This window comes from Amphiprion ocellaris, chromosome 2 (genome assembly GCF_022539595.1).
Source record: "Amphiprion ocellaris isolate individual 3 ecotype Okinawa chromosome 2, ASM2253959v1, whole genome shotgun sequence".
Lineage (NCBI taxonomy): Eukaryota > Metazoa > Chordata > Actinopteri > Pomacentridae > Amphiprion > Amphiprion ocellaris.
In genome coordinates this window covers 5,885,263-5,899,886 of record NC_072767.1, presented here as the reverse complement: position 1 = coordinate 5,899,886, position 14,624 = coordinate 5,885,263, and the positions used below count along the sequence as shown (strand labels likewise).

At 40.1% G+C, this 14,624-nt stretch overlaps 1 protein-coding gene across 4 annotated transcripts in view; it reads left to right on the top strand.

Annotated features, from left to right (window-relative positions):
* Positions 1 to 11,789, top strand: part of patj (PATJ crumbs cell polarity complex component) — a 157,946-nt gene extending 146,157 nt beyond the window's left edge. For 3 of the 4 annotated variants that reach the window (XM_055004224.1, XM_055004233.1, XM_055004229.1), the window contains exons 42-48: positions 950 to 1,103; positions 1,201 to 1,238; positions 2,677 to 2,799; positions 3,059 to 3,163; positions 4,919 to 5,022; positions 5,110 to 5,233; positions 5,842 to 11,789. In XM_055004224.1, the coding sequence (XP_054860199.1) occupies positions 950 to 1,103; positions 1,201 to 1,238; positions 2,677 to 2,799; positions 3,059 to 3,163; positions 4,919 to 5,022; positions 5,110 to 5,233; positions 5,842 to 5,988 (795 nt within the window). In that variant the 3' untranslated portion in view covers positions 5,989 to 11,789. The remainder of the gene's footprint in view (positions 1 to 949; positions 1,104 to 1,200; positions 1,239 to 2,676; positions 2,800 to 3,058; positions 3,164 to 4,918; positions 5,023 to 5,109; positions 5,234 to 5,841) is intronic. The other variant, XM_055004234.1, reaches the window with a different exon arrangement.
* The last annotated feature ends 2,835 nt before the right edge of the window (positions 11,790 to 14,624 follow it).

Here is a 14,624-nt window from a genome sequence, read left to right as displayed (position 1 = left end):
AGGACAACAACTGTGATCCAGCATGATGCAGATCAATCCTATCTGGTCTGATCAAGTCTAATTCAGTCCTAAACCAGTCTACAGCTAGTCCTAAAGGACATCCAAACCCAGGATAGAACCATCTTTCACAGAGTCCTTTTCTTAAAAAAAAACCAAGAGGAGGGCGACTGTGATCCCTCCTGGTACAGATCAGTCATACCTGGTCTGGATCAAGTCTAATCTCAACCTAAACCAGTCTACAACTAGTCTAAATGAATTCCAAACCCAGATTAAAACTGGTCCAAGACCAATCTTATTCCTAAACACTGTTCAGACCCACATTAAAACCTATCTTGAATAGTTTATTTTTCCTGGAAGAACCTTCCAAATATGAAACTTGGGTACACAGAGATGAGTTTTTAAGAGTTAAATCGTTGAGCAGAGCGAAACTTTAGGGTAGAACGTTCACCAGCAGTTCAGAGGAGGGCAACTGTGATCCATCCTGGAACAGATCAGTCACACCTGGTCTGGATCAAGTTTAAACTGAGTCCTAAACAGTGTCTGAACCCAGATTAAAACCATCTTTAACAGAATCCTTTTCCTGGAAAAGCCTTCCTAATATGAACCTTTGATACACAGAGATGAGTTTATAGGAGTTAAATCTTTATCCAGAGAAGGATTTTAAGATAAAAGTGACCATCTGGGAGTTGAAAGGAGGCTGACTGTATTCCAGCATGACTCAGATCAATTTACACCTGCTGCAGGTGTGAACAGCCTGTTTCCACCTGGACACTGAAGGAGGCTGAACCTGAACGAAGCTGAAGTAATCTGACGACTAAATAAAGACTTTAAACACGTCTTCTCTCCTGAGAGCACCTCTCGAAGGTTTTCTCGTCTTTACAAAGAAAAATGAAACGTGTTGTATGAAAGTCAAAAATATGGATCAATAAAACTCTTCTGCTCCTCTCAGATGAGTCACGTCAGCAGGAACAGCTCAGGTGTTCTGGCTCCGCCCCTCGCTCAGACCCCGACATCCCCTGACACCTTTAGCTCCACCCCCATCCTGCCCCTCAACAACACCAAGTCCTCCAGCGACATCACTTCCTCCTCCACCAACAGTCCAGGTACCAGCATGGACATGTGATTGATTACTGATGGTATTGACGTTATTGATCGCAGCAGGAATCAGTTCTACTGATCAGTTTGTGTTTCTGTTTACAGGAGTCGATGGAGGTCTGAGAACTGTGGACATCACCAGGGTAAGTCTGACAGGTTGAAGTTCCCTCTGACTGGACTGCAGGTGCCAAAACCTCCAGTTCAAACCAGTCCAGAACCAGGCCTCAGTCAAGACCTAAATCAAGCCCTAAACAGCATCCTAAACCGTTTTAAAAAACATCCAAAAACCAGTCCTAAACCAATCTGAAACCAGTCCTAAACAACATCCATACCCAGTCCTACGTCAGTCCCAAGCCAAGTTCAAATTCAGTCTAAAACAGGAACAAAAACCTGTCTAAAATCAGTCCTACACAGCTCAAACCAGTCATTAACCAAATCCGAACTCAGTCTACAAACCTGGCTTAAATCGAATCAAAATCCAGTCCCAGACAGCATCTAAAATCACTATGACACCAGTCAATAACACGTCCCTAACCTAAGTCCAAACCCAGTCCAACATCCAGAACCAGTCCAGAACTATTCCAAACCCAGTTAAAACTACTTTTATATCAAGTCCAAACCTAGTCCAAAACTGGAAACAAAACCAGTCTAAAACCAGTTCTACACATCCCAAACCAGTCACAAACCAAGTCCAAACCCAATACTAAACAACATCTAAACACAGTGTAAACCGAGTCCAGATCCAGTCCAAACTCAGACCTAAACAACATACAGAACAAGTCCAAAACTAGTCCAAACTCAGTTTAAACCCATTGTTAAACTGAGTCAAAGCCCAGTCCTAAACAACATCCATACCCAGTCCTAAATCAGTCCCAAGCCAAGTCCAAACCCTGTCTAAAACAGAAACCAGAACCAGTCTAAACCCAGTCCTATACATCCCAAATCAGTCATCAACCAAGTCCGAACCCAGTCTAAAATGTGGCTTAAATCGTATCCAAATCCAGTCCCAGACAGCACCTGAAACCACCGTAAGACCAGTCAAAAACACGTCCCTAACCTAAGTCCAAACCCAGTCCACAAAAACATCCAGAACCAGTCCAGAACTAGTCCAAAACAGAAACCAAAACTAGTCTACAACCAGTCTTACACAACCCAAGCCCATCATTAACCAAGTCCAAACCTAATCTTATATGACGTTTACACACAGTGTAAACAGACACAGTCCAAACTCAGATCTAAACAACATACAGAACCAGTCCAAAGCTAGTCTAAACCTGATTTAAACCCAGTCTTAAACCAAGTCAAAGTCCAATACTAAATAACATTCAAAATAAAAAACCTAAAGCCAGTCAAAAACTCACTTCTAGAACCAGCCCAAACACAGTTTTAAACTGGTTTCACTTGGGACCAACCCAGTCTAAAACCAAGTCCAACCCTAACTCATAACTTGTCAAAAATCAGTTTTAAACCAAGTCCAACTCCAGTCCTAAACAAGGTCCAAAATTAGTCTTCAACAATGCCCAGAATAACATCCAGAACCATCTTATTGCTCTTGTTTCTGATTGGTTCTCTCCCCCTCAGGGCGCCACCGACTCCCTGGGGGTGAGTATAGCCGGAGGGAAGGGCAGCCCTCTGGGAGACATCCCCATCTTCATTGCCATGATCCAGGCCAACGGAGTCGCTGCCAAGACGCACCGACTCAAGGTGACCAGAGTCTGGTTCTGTCTGGGTTTAACCTAAAACCAGGAAACTATTTCAGATCTAGAGGAGATTTTGATTCTGGTGGGGAGAATAAAATTATGGTTCGGTTAGACTAAGGTTAGTTTAAAGCTAGATAAAAGCTGTTGAGGTGGGAAAAGGTTAGACTGAGGTTAGATAAATGCTAATGAAGGTTATGTAAAGGTTTTGTAAACGTTAGATAAATGTTAGATGAAAGTTGTGATGGAAACGTGTCTGTCTTCAGGTTGGAGATCGTCTGGTCAGTATTAACGGTCAGTCAGTGGACGGTTTGTCTCACAGTGAAGTCGTCACCATCCTGAAGAACAGCTACGGCAACATCAGCCTGAAGGTACAACACACACGGCAACACGGCATCGCAACTGAAACACAGCAACACAGCCAAAATGAAGTGAAATTATTGGTCCGCATCAAGCAAAGAAAGCAACTAAGGAGATAAAACTACTAAAATCAGGTTAACAACTGTACAACGCATTATTAAAACCTGAAGGATAGTGGAGAACCATCATCTTCCTGGAACAAACTCTTAGATGATCGTAGGACATCAACAGTAGATCTCACAGCTGTTTAATAGTGAAAGAACATTTCCACATGCACAATGGAAGGGAACTCAAAGGATTGGGACTAAACGGCTGTAGCTCTAAGAAAACCGCTGATCAGTGAGGATGATCAGAAAAAAACGCTTCAGTTTGCTATGTAGCATAAGGATTGAGCTCTGGAGCAATGGAAGAAGGTCATGTGGTCTGATGAGTTTGGATTTACCCTGTTCCAGAGTGAGGGGGCACTAGATTAGGTGTAGTTTTGGTCCCGACCTTGTGCTGGTTTTTGATTTTAGGACAGGTTTCAGACTGGATTCTGACTGGTTCTGAATGTTTTTTCTATTGGTTTAAGTTTGATTTTGATCCTGGTTTCAGACCTTTTAAGGACTGGTTTTACAATGTCTTGGACGTTTTTAGGAGTAGTTTATGTTTGATTTTGGTCCTGGTTTTAGACTTTTTGAGGACTGGTTTCAGTCTGTCTTAAGCAGGTCGTAGACTTTTTTTTTAACCCCAAGAACACCAAACGTACCACTAAGCATGGTAGTGGCAGTAGCATGCTCTGTGGAACTGGAGCTTTTCATAAAGTAAATGGAACAATGAAGGAGGAGGATTACCTCTACGTTCTTCAGGAAAACCTAAAACCATCAGCAGAAGGTTGATCTTGGACACAGCTGGATGTTTCAACAAGACAATGAGCCCAAACACACATCAGACGTGGTAAAGAAATGGTTCCATCAGGCTAGAATGAAGGTTCTAGACTGGTCTCCCCAAAGTCCTGACTTAGAGCCATCAAGAACCTGAAGAACCAAGTCAGAACAACTTTCTGTCTCAGACTTGAGTCAATTAAATTGATAGTATGATGATACTGCCACCTCCATGCCTGACGGTAGGTATAGATTCCAGAGGAGTTGAAGATAAACCAGAAGATGGGGGCATCAGGGTAAGAGGAGAGATGAAGTGATGCCCTCATCATGGCTAGTGCCTACCAGCCTGTGGGGCTTAGGGTTGTGATCTAGGGTTGGTCAGGTTCAGCAACATTATGTTCCCAAACAATGAGGTTGGCTGACCGCCTGAAGATACTGAATGACCAGGTCTTTCCATCAGTGGAGGTTTTCTTCATGTTCCAAGATGACGATGTCAGGATTCATGGGGCTCACATTGAGAATGAGTGGATCAGGGAGCATGAAACGGATTGTCCTCCACAGAGTTCAGACCTCAGCCCCACTGAGAACCTTCAGTTCTGGAGAAGACTTTGTGCAACTCTTCCATCATCAATATAAGATCTTGGTAGAAAATGAATGCAACTCTGGACAGAAATAAATGCTGTGACACTGCAGAAGCTTATAGAAATAGTGCCACGGCGTCCATGTTGTGTCTTTGTGGTTCCTTGTCGTTCATTTCTCCTCCTCGTGTCTTTGTGGTTCCTTGTTTATTTCTCCTCCTTGTTGTGCTTTTTGTGATTCATTGTCATTTATTTCTCCTCCTCGTTGTGTCTTTGTGGTCCCTTGTCATTTGTTCCTTCTCCTCATTGTGTGTTTGTATCTCAGGTGGTGGCCGACACCAACATCAGTGCCATCGCCTCTCAGGTGGAGAGTCTGTCGAGCAGCTCTGGAGTTTCAGCGAGTACCGACACAAACACAGCTGATCCAGAGTGAGAACACGTGTGGTTATATTTACATACACGCAGGTAACACTCACCTGAGCCTGACTCCTCCCCCTTCCTCCTCCTCCCAATCAGGGGTCCTCGTCCTCGGAGCATCACTCTGGAAAAAGGCTCAGAGGGACTCGGCTTCAGCATCGTGGGAGGATTCGGGAGTCCACATGGAGACCTGCCCATCTACGTCAAGACCGTTTTCAGCAAGGTGGGAGTCACTGTTTACCACCATGGTCATTCATTCATTCATTTATTCACTCATTCATTCATTCATTCATTCAGCTGTAGAAAGATGTTTCACCATGCTGAATGGATCTCCAACTACTTGCTCCTCTGTTTACTGTTTCTGAGCCATGCTGCATTGATTTTATTGAGGAATTTCTTCATTTTTTGTGGTTGTTTTGTTTCTGTTTGTTCTGACGTTGTGACTCCTTTGTGTTCATTTTGAGTCGTGATTATTTTTGGCTGACAAACGCTTTAATTTTTGCATTTTTTAAAAAAATTAAACAGGTTTTATGGTTCAGACAGTTAAGTTGCTGCCGTCTTCTTGTGTCCATGTGTCAGAAATGTTTCTCTGTTTTTTATTAATTAGCTGGTAATCTGCTGTTATCACTCAGAAGGAATCTTTCAATGTTGTTCTTAAACCAACAGTCAGCAGGAAATCATTAAAGACTAATAAGATGTGAATCCACATCAGTGAATAAATGAATGGACTTCTGTTGGTCTTGCAGCTAAATTTATCTGATGTTTTCATGGAAAGTGTCAGTTCATGCGTGTCATCCTGCACACGCAGCCTTAACGTGTTCCGTGTTTCAGGGGGCGGCGGCTGTAGACGGGCGTCTGAAACGAGGCGACCAGATCCTGACGGTGAACGGAGAAAGTCTGCAGGGAGCGACGCATGAACAGGCCGTCGCCATCCTGAAGAAACAGAGAGGAACCGTCACGCTGGATGTCCTGTCATAACACGCACATGCCTGCATGCACACGCACACACACACACACACACACACACACACACACACACACACACACACACACACACACACACATGAACACAGACAGGTGATGTGTTCACAGACTCTCGGACTACTTTCATCGATGATCGTCAACTCTGAACTTCCCAACATGCAAAAAAAGGAAACAGGATCAGACGGTGCCAAAACACACAAATACACAACTACACACAACTACACACAGACACACAACACGTATGTCTCTCTGTTTGTGAGGACTTTATGTAAACCTGATTCTAGCCTGAACCTGAAGCGTCCTCACAAACACAGACTCTCACTGACGTCTGCAGACGGAGCTAACAGAGTTTCTCAACCTTTGGTTCGGGGCCACATGTTGGGTCACACGACGTTTGTTTGGGTGTAAACGATCCTCACCTGGTGATGAAAGTTTCCCACCAGACAGGTTCTGGTTCTAGAGGTGGTCCAGTTCCGAATGTTCTACCCAACCAACCAACTCACATTTACACAAATCTGTAGCAGAAACCTTCAGCCTGTGGTCTGTACAGCTTCAGGTGAACCAGACAGGTGCTGATCTCATGTTCAGCTGCAGGTTTTTGCTTCTTGCGGTCCAACAGACTTTCCTGAACCAGCTCTGGTACTGGTTGGGTGTTTTCCCTCCTGACAGCATCACAGCTCCTTATCGTTAGTGTTTCCCAGCAGAAATCAGCTCTTTGGGATCTAAAACTTTGTTTTGTTTTTGATGGAAAGACGTGGAGAGATTCGGGTTTAGGTTCATCAACCAGAACTCCATCCAAACAGACATTTTATATTTAATGATCAAAACCAACCTGCAGAAAAATTCAGACAGTTTCTTTTAGTTTGCACTTTGTGTTAGCATAATTATGCAGCCATGTTCCAGATGATCCACCTTAAACATCTGGAGCCTGCAGCATCAGGCCTCTGGTCTTTTAACAGGCGAGTCGATTAAGTTTAAAGTTGATCAGTTTCCAAAACACGGATGCTGTTAGCATGCTAATGTTTGCTAATTAGGAGCTAGCACTAAAAGATATTTGGTTGAAAAGCAAAATTTTGAACACATTAAAACACTGACCTGATGAAAAGCTGAAAAATGTAGTGAAATAATGGATTGTCCAGAGGTGTAAATATTTTCATCATCTATTAATTATTGAAGTCTTTGGTTGCAGCTTCTTAAATGTGAACTGAATCTTTAAAACATTTTAAAACATCACCTTGATCTAAATGACAGTTATTTTGTCTTTTGTCCAACATTTTAAAGATCAAACACTGAATCAACCGTTCAATGATGTAGTTACTTTGATTGATATTGAAAGTATTCAGTAGTTTCAGTTTCTGTTGTGAGGAACACAAATGTCTGCTTTAGATTTCATGTTAATGTTTCAAACAACCGTCAGCCTCATGCTGAGAAGTCAGTAGAACGGAACAAATACACCCAACAGTTTACTAAGTATTTCCTACTGAACAAAGAAAGAAGAGAGATCTGAGGCCTGATGTTCTTTAACTGATGAAGGTTGAGAAGCTCTGTTCTGAGATCTGCTGCTGATTCACACAATCCTCTGAAACACATGAACACGGAGTTGGACGCTTAAATCCAGCCTGAACCAGTAAAACAGACCGATCTGAGGACGCAGGACGTTTATGATCCAGAGGAACAAAAAGGGAAGATCTGAAGTAAAGATGTGACTGCTGCACACGTTAGCTTAGCATCACTTCTGTGCTAAAAGCCTGGTTAGCTGTTAGCTGTGGAGTAGCCGTTGTTATAAATGGATAAATGCTTCCAGATCTCATCAGTTATCTGGCTTGTAGCCTTTCCGAACCAGTAGACGATCAAAGAACCACTTATTTTCTAATTGGCAGCAATTTGATGCACTGAGAGGTTGAGGGACTTTCCCAGGTATCGAGATGTTTCTGCATCAGAACCAAGACCCAGGAGGATCCAGTAAAGTAGTCCACGAGGTACTAAAAGCTTCCCTTGTTTCCACTGCAGTGTAGGAACCAGCAGCTTTGATTGTAACTCCAAGAAAACCAAACAACAACCAATGGCAGTAACTGGACCGGACTCCAGGTCTCCACAGGAAGTAGAACAAAGGAGGTTTTCTGTGTTTGACGATGTGGAGGGTTTAGTGTTGTTGATGGCGCCTGTTGTCCTCTCCAAGTTTAACTAATCAGCTTTGAGACCTGCACAAGTTGTTCAGAGCCGTTCAAAAGTTTTACATCGGAACATTTTCATCCTGAATGTCTGAAAACTGGTGCTTGTTGTTTTCCCACCTGACAGTTTTCAGTTCCACTCAGCAGGTCCTAGCCCTGGAGAAAGAACTTCTTTTCCTCTTAATACCACCATGAAAGTGGTTCTAGAAGACGGTTCCTGCAGTCGGAACACGAAGCTGCCCTTAAACAACCTGAAAGTCTCGTCCTCTACAAAAAGCAACAACAAAGTCCCTGAACTCCGCCAACCCATCAGCTACAAAAAGCTTCTTCTGCTTTCCATCATTACTGTCAGACAAAAACTACAAACAGGACAATCTGTAATAATTCTACAAGAAGCACCAGCAAACTTTGCTAATGAGACGTTTCATGCTGCAAGTTGTTTTCCACTGCAGGAACCGTCCTTCTAGAACCTCTTTCAGGGCTGTTTTCAGGAGAAAAGGAAGCCCTTTCACCAGGTAGGTACTTCTGATTTGTCCTAAAAACTGCAGTGTGGGAACTGATGATTGGTTAAACCTGGAGAAGATTAGAAGATGTCAACAATTTAAATTCTCCTTACAGGCAAACAGAACAAACCTCTGTTGTTCGGTTTCCTACGTAGAACTGGAGTCCACTAACTTCTGTTTTTTTGGTGCACTTAAACACGATGGAAACAGAAAGGCTCAAGCTGCTGATTAGAGCCTCTTCCTGTCAGTGTTAGTGCCACCTAGTGTCAGCCCTGAAGTCCTGCAGGGGAAACTAAGAAGTTGACCAAACTGGAACTTTTTCTCCTGGAGTTTAAACTCTGATTGCTGTGGGGGAAATGCTGAAGAAGCTGTTTGGGGGAAGTTCCTGCAACTGAAGCTCACTGGAGGTACATTTTTTGTGTCTAAAACAATCACTGGGAGATTAAACTCTAATTCTGTTGTTTTATTTTAATTCTGTGGCACTAAAAATTAACACGAATGGGGAAAAAAATGTTGAATTTAATGTTACCACAGGCAAGAATGTTGGAGTGCGTTTGGTATAAGAGGGGAAATCCAGTGGATCAACCCCAAGGCTTATTGAGCTCTAAGATAATTAAGGTGTTAAGTTATTTTCATTTAAAAAAATGGGCACAAATACTGAAAACACAAAATCTGTGTGGATATTACAACCTGCAGCATCGAGAGGACTAAAGAAATCAGCTGTCTGCTTTTCAAAAATCTGCACAAGTTCATGTCAAACGCTGGACAAAATGAAAACATACTTATTCATGAGACAGATGCGCGTATTCAGCAAAATGTTTTTCTACGTACAAAAACATTTCTATACAGGTTCTGTTCAATCTCATAAGTTCAGTTCTGTTCTGTATAGTCCTAAAACGTGCCATCATTTGATAAATTCCATGTTTTTCTTCATAATTCTGAAACTTAAAGGTGAACAAACTCATTATCTTCCACTAATGAATCCATGCGACACATTAAACAGCATGCTCTAGATGTTGGATATCGCGTGTCTCCATGGAGATGAACCTCAGGACTTTGGTGGGCATGGAGACCTCCTGTCGCCCCCGGCAACAGATACAGTGTCTTCCACATGATTGTTGTCATGGAGAGAACATTTGAAACGCTCGTGTCTCTGTGGAGATTTTGAATATTTTCTAGAAACGGGTCTGAGCTGAAAAGCAGCAGACCGACGTTCAGTGAAATCCTCTTGTTCTCAATAAAAAACTGGAAGGAAAAATGGAAACTGTTTGATTTAACGGCTGCGGATTGGTCAGATTTACGAGATGTTTCTTAGTGTTGAGGAGCTTTTAAAGTACAAAACTAATATCTGGAGTTAAATCATCGAAAGTCAAGGTTCAGACTTCCAGGTTGTGTAATTTTTGATGACATTATTAAAGAAGATTTATTAGGATTTGGATCTAAACTGTGGCAAGCTAATGCTAGCTTTGTCAGCTAGTTCAGTTAGCTCAGTTAGCTGCAGTTACTGTGTGTAAATAAACATCTATTTTCAGATCATTTCTACATGTAGCCTGTTTTATTTCAGTCCTGCTCAAACATCTAACATTGAGCAGCTTCCATCCCAGCTAGCAGGCGTCATCTCCATTAGTCTCCATTTGTCTTTAGACATTTTTTGTGAACTGCAACGTAGAAGCTTTAAATTCTGCCATTAAGTTCAGTTAACTTGTGTTATTTAAGCACAATTTATTTCCCTCTGCTCGAAACTCCACTTTATTTTAGCTAGCAGGTGCCATTTTAGTGTCCACTGTCTACTTCCTGGTTCTGTTAGCATTACAAGCTAACATAACTTTGAAAATGACAACAAAATTGAACAAAGCAACCTGAAAACAATGGGCCTGTTTTAGTTCAGCCCTGCTCAAACATCTAAACACTGAGCAGCTTCCATTTGAGCTATCAGGCATCATCTCCATTAGCACTACAAGCTAGCATAGCTCCAGCAATTACTGATTTGAAGATATTTTTAATTTTGTTAACTAAAATGTGGAATCGTTAAAGTCTACCGTTTGATTCAGGTAACTTGTGTTTGTTGCAAACATTTTAATTTAGTCCTGCACATTCATGCTAGTGGGCGCTATCACCACCTTTGGGTAGCATAGCACCAAAAATTACACCTTAAGATGCAGAAAAGATTCGTCTTTAGTAAATTAGTTTGTCTGATTTACGTCTGCACACATGAGGAATCGGTGCTTCGTATAGTTCACACAGTTAATAGTGAGATGGAGATGTTTGATTATGCTTAGCTAACATTCTGCACACACATTTGTCTGTTAGCATTACAGGCTAGCATGTCTCAATAAATTACAGATTCAGGTACAGAAAAGATGTATTTAGTTTTGTGAAGTTGACCATAAAATCTTTTCAGTTCAGTTAACTCGTGTTTATGAAGCACATTTTATTTCCTTCTGCACAAAACTCCACTTTAAGCTAGTAGGCTCATTTTAGAGTCCAGTGTCAACTTCCTGTTTCTGTTAGCATTACAAGCTAACATAACTTTAAAAATTACAACAAAATTGAACAGAGCAACCTGAAAACAGTGAATTAGAATTCTTCCTAATCCAAAGCATGTTTTGTTATTTTGATAAATGTAAAATTGTTGATTTTTGTCATTATGGTTTTTATTTTGAAGCGGTCATTTATTAAAGAGGCTAATGCTAGTTTTGACGGTTAACTTTACAACAGTTTTTTGTACTTTAGCTGCTGCCAAACATCTAAATATTGAACCTGAATCTAACAGAGAACAAGAGGATCCAGCAGAACGTCAGCCGACTGTAGCTTCTAATCTTCCATTTTCCAGCTGTGAGTTTTCAGATATATTGATGTCTAATCGATCAGCAGCAGCTTCAGGCGTCGACATGAAGGGAAATAATCTGTTCAGAGCTTCCTGAACTTTATACATATCAATGAGTGCAGAATACTTTATGTTCACATTTTCTTTCCTCATAATTGTCGTCTTAATTTGTTATCTGTAGCAGCGACAGTAGATGAACTGTAATTTATTTTTCTGGAAATTAACGTATTTTTTGTTATGTTATTATGAGCACTGATATGTGTCAGAAATCACAATTAAAACTCTGCAGCTTCACTTTGAGTTTTTATTTACATCTTATATTTATCACAGTCACAAACCAGCCGGGTTACTCCTTATTTTACATCAGTAAAATGGAATTTTATGGTTTTTATTGAGAAAATACAGTGTTCAGTTCAATCTTTTGCTTTAAATAACTAATAGACTAACTCACCAGATTTTCACAATTTCATGACAAAATAAAGTCATGAATTCAGTGTGGTGTTAAATTCTAGTAAACAATTAAGTGATTAATCAGTTACCGTAATGATCTCTCCATATTTGATTCATAAGTTAGAGTATTTTAAATTAACAAAAGTTCTCTGATTGCAGCTTCTTAAATTTGAATATTTTCTGTTTTCTCTCTTCCTCTATGACAGTAAACTGATCATCTTTCTGTGTTCTGACTCCCCACCAACCTGATGTGACGTATTCAACAGTCCAAAACTAAAAGATACACAGTTTATAGCAGGAAAGTCAAAGTCGTTTTAGTTCAGGCTAGTTCCACATTCTGCCCAAGTGGGCCGGACCAGTAAAATCACAGAATAATAACCTATAAAAAAACACAACTCCTATATGTTTCCTTTGTTTTAGTGCAAAAAAGTACATTCTGAAAATGTTCACGTTTCAGGAATTATCTTTTAACTTAACATCATGAACAACCTGAAATTTATGAGGAAAAATAAATTCAGTTTCATCAACATTCAGCCTCAGTTTATCATTTCCACATTACAACTTCCAGGTCACAGAGTGTCTACAAAGGAACACAACATTTAGTCATCTGGAACTGAACCATGGAGAATTTTACTATATGATCAAAATGACAAAAGTCAGACAAAAAAAGACGAAAAACAAGACAAAATATTACAAAAACAAGCCGCAAAATGATGAAAAATGAGACATACGACACGAAACAAAACAGAGACAAAAAATTAGACCAAAAAGTTACAAAGCCACAAAAAAAATGGACAAACGACACAAGCGGCACAAAAAATGGCAAAAGCGGGAAACAAATGACAAAAAGACAATACAGGTGAGACAAAAAAGACACAAAACGACAAAGCTAGACTCAAAATGACAAAAACATAGACAAAAAACACAAGCGAGACAAAAAAGAAAAGGACAAAAACGAGAGAAAGACAAAAAACAGCAGAAACAAGACAATGTGACAAAAAGGAGACACAAAACAACAAAAGAACAATGAACAATCTAGTATTTTACTTTCTGATCAAAACAACTTGTCATGGTCTAGAAATTATCTTAAATTTGTAGTTTTACTAATTTACAATCTGCAGTTGATCTCTTCTCTGGAATTTTTACACTTTGAGGACCGGATTGGACCCTCTGGAGGGCTGCTTTTGGCCCGTGGGCCACATGTTTGACACCTGGTTTATAGCAAAGAAATTAGTCAAAAATCATCAAATCTGATGAACTGGACACCAGAAATTTAAATGTTTTTGCTCCAAAAATGACTAAAATCAAACAGCTGCTGATCCATTTTCTGCTAATTGTCTAAATGTTGGAGCTCTAATATGAATCTAGTGGAAAATTAGTATGTGATCCATAACAGCCAAATTACTTTGTTTTTTTCTGGCAAAACTTCGAAGAAACTTTACAGTAAATATTCTCACATAACAGACTCATAAAGTTTTATCCCAGTTTGTGTCTCCAAACCTTCACAGGTTGTTTTCCAACCCAGAATAAACCAGAATAAAACTGCTGAATGTTGACGTTCTGTCGTCTTGTTCTGCTTTACAGGTTCTTCGTGTCAGGAACACCCGTGAAGCTGTTGATGAAATCAGAGACGTTCGTGTTGGTGAAGCTCAGACCAGCGAGAGAAATAAAAACTTTTGTATGAAAATAAAAGCAGGTTCTCTCATGACTTCTTAGCTTTCAGGATCCTCTGCTGTCATGTGAATCCTGCAGTCTTGAAACAACCTCACAGCTTGTAGAAACTGAACCACCATTGGACTTCTTGATGCAGCTGTTTGGAGAGTTCATTAACATGTTTTCTGCTTCTTCATCTTCCTCAGTACCTGACCAGCCTGGTTTCATCCCACAGCAGCAAAAACTGCAGTCTGTAGGACCAACGTCTTTCATCAAGTATGTTGTAGTATAGTATGTTATAGTACAGTATGTCATAGTAAAGTATGTTGTCATAAAGTATGTTGTAGTATAGTATGTGGTGTCGCAGTACAGTATGTTGTCATAAAGTATGTTGTAGTATAGTATGTGGTGTCGCAGTACAGTATGTCAAAGTAAAGTATGTGGTAGTATAGTATGTTATAGTACAGTATGTCATAGTAAAGTATGTTGTCATAAAGTATGTTGTAGTATAGTTTGTCATAGTATAGTATGTGGTGTCACAGTATAGTATGTGGTAGTAAAATGTTGTAGTATAGTCTGTGGTGCCATAGTAAAGTATGTGGTAGTAAAGTATGTGGTAGTAAAGTATGTCATCGTATAGTATGTTGTCATAAAGTATGTTGTAGTATAGTTTGTCATAGTAAAGAATGCTGTCATAGTATAGTATGTCAAAGTAAAGTATGTTGTAGTATAGTATGTGGTAGTATAGTATGTCATAGTAAAATATGTGGTAGTAAAGTATGTAGTGTCGTCGTATAGCATGTCATAGTATCATATGTTGTCGTATAGTATGTGGTGCATAGTATGCCATAGTTTAATATATTGTAGTATAGTCTGACATAGTAAACTATGTTGTAGTATAGTATGTTGTATTAGAGTATGTCATAGTATAATATGTTGTAGTATCGTATGTGAGTACAGTATGTTGTAATAAAGTATGTCACAGCGTAGTATGTGGTCTCATAGTTTAGTATGTCATAGTAAAAT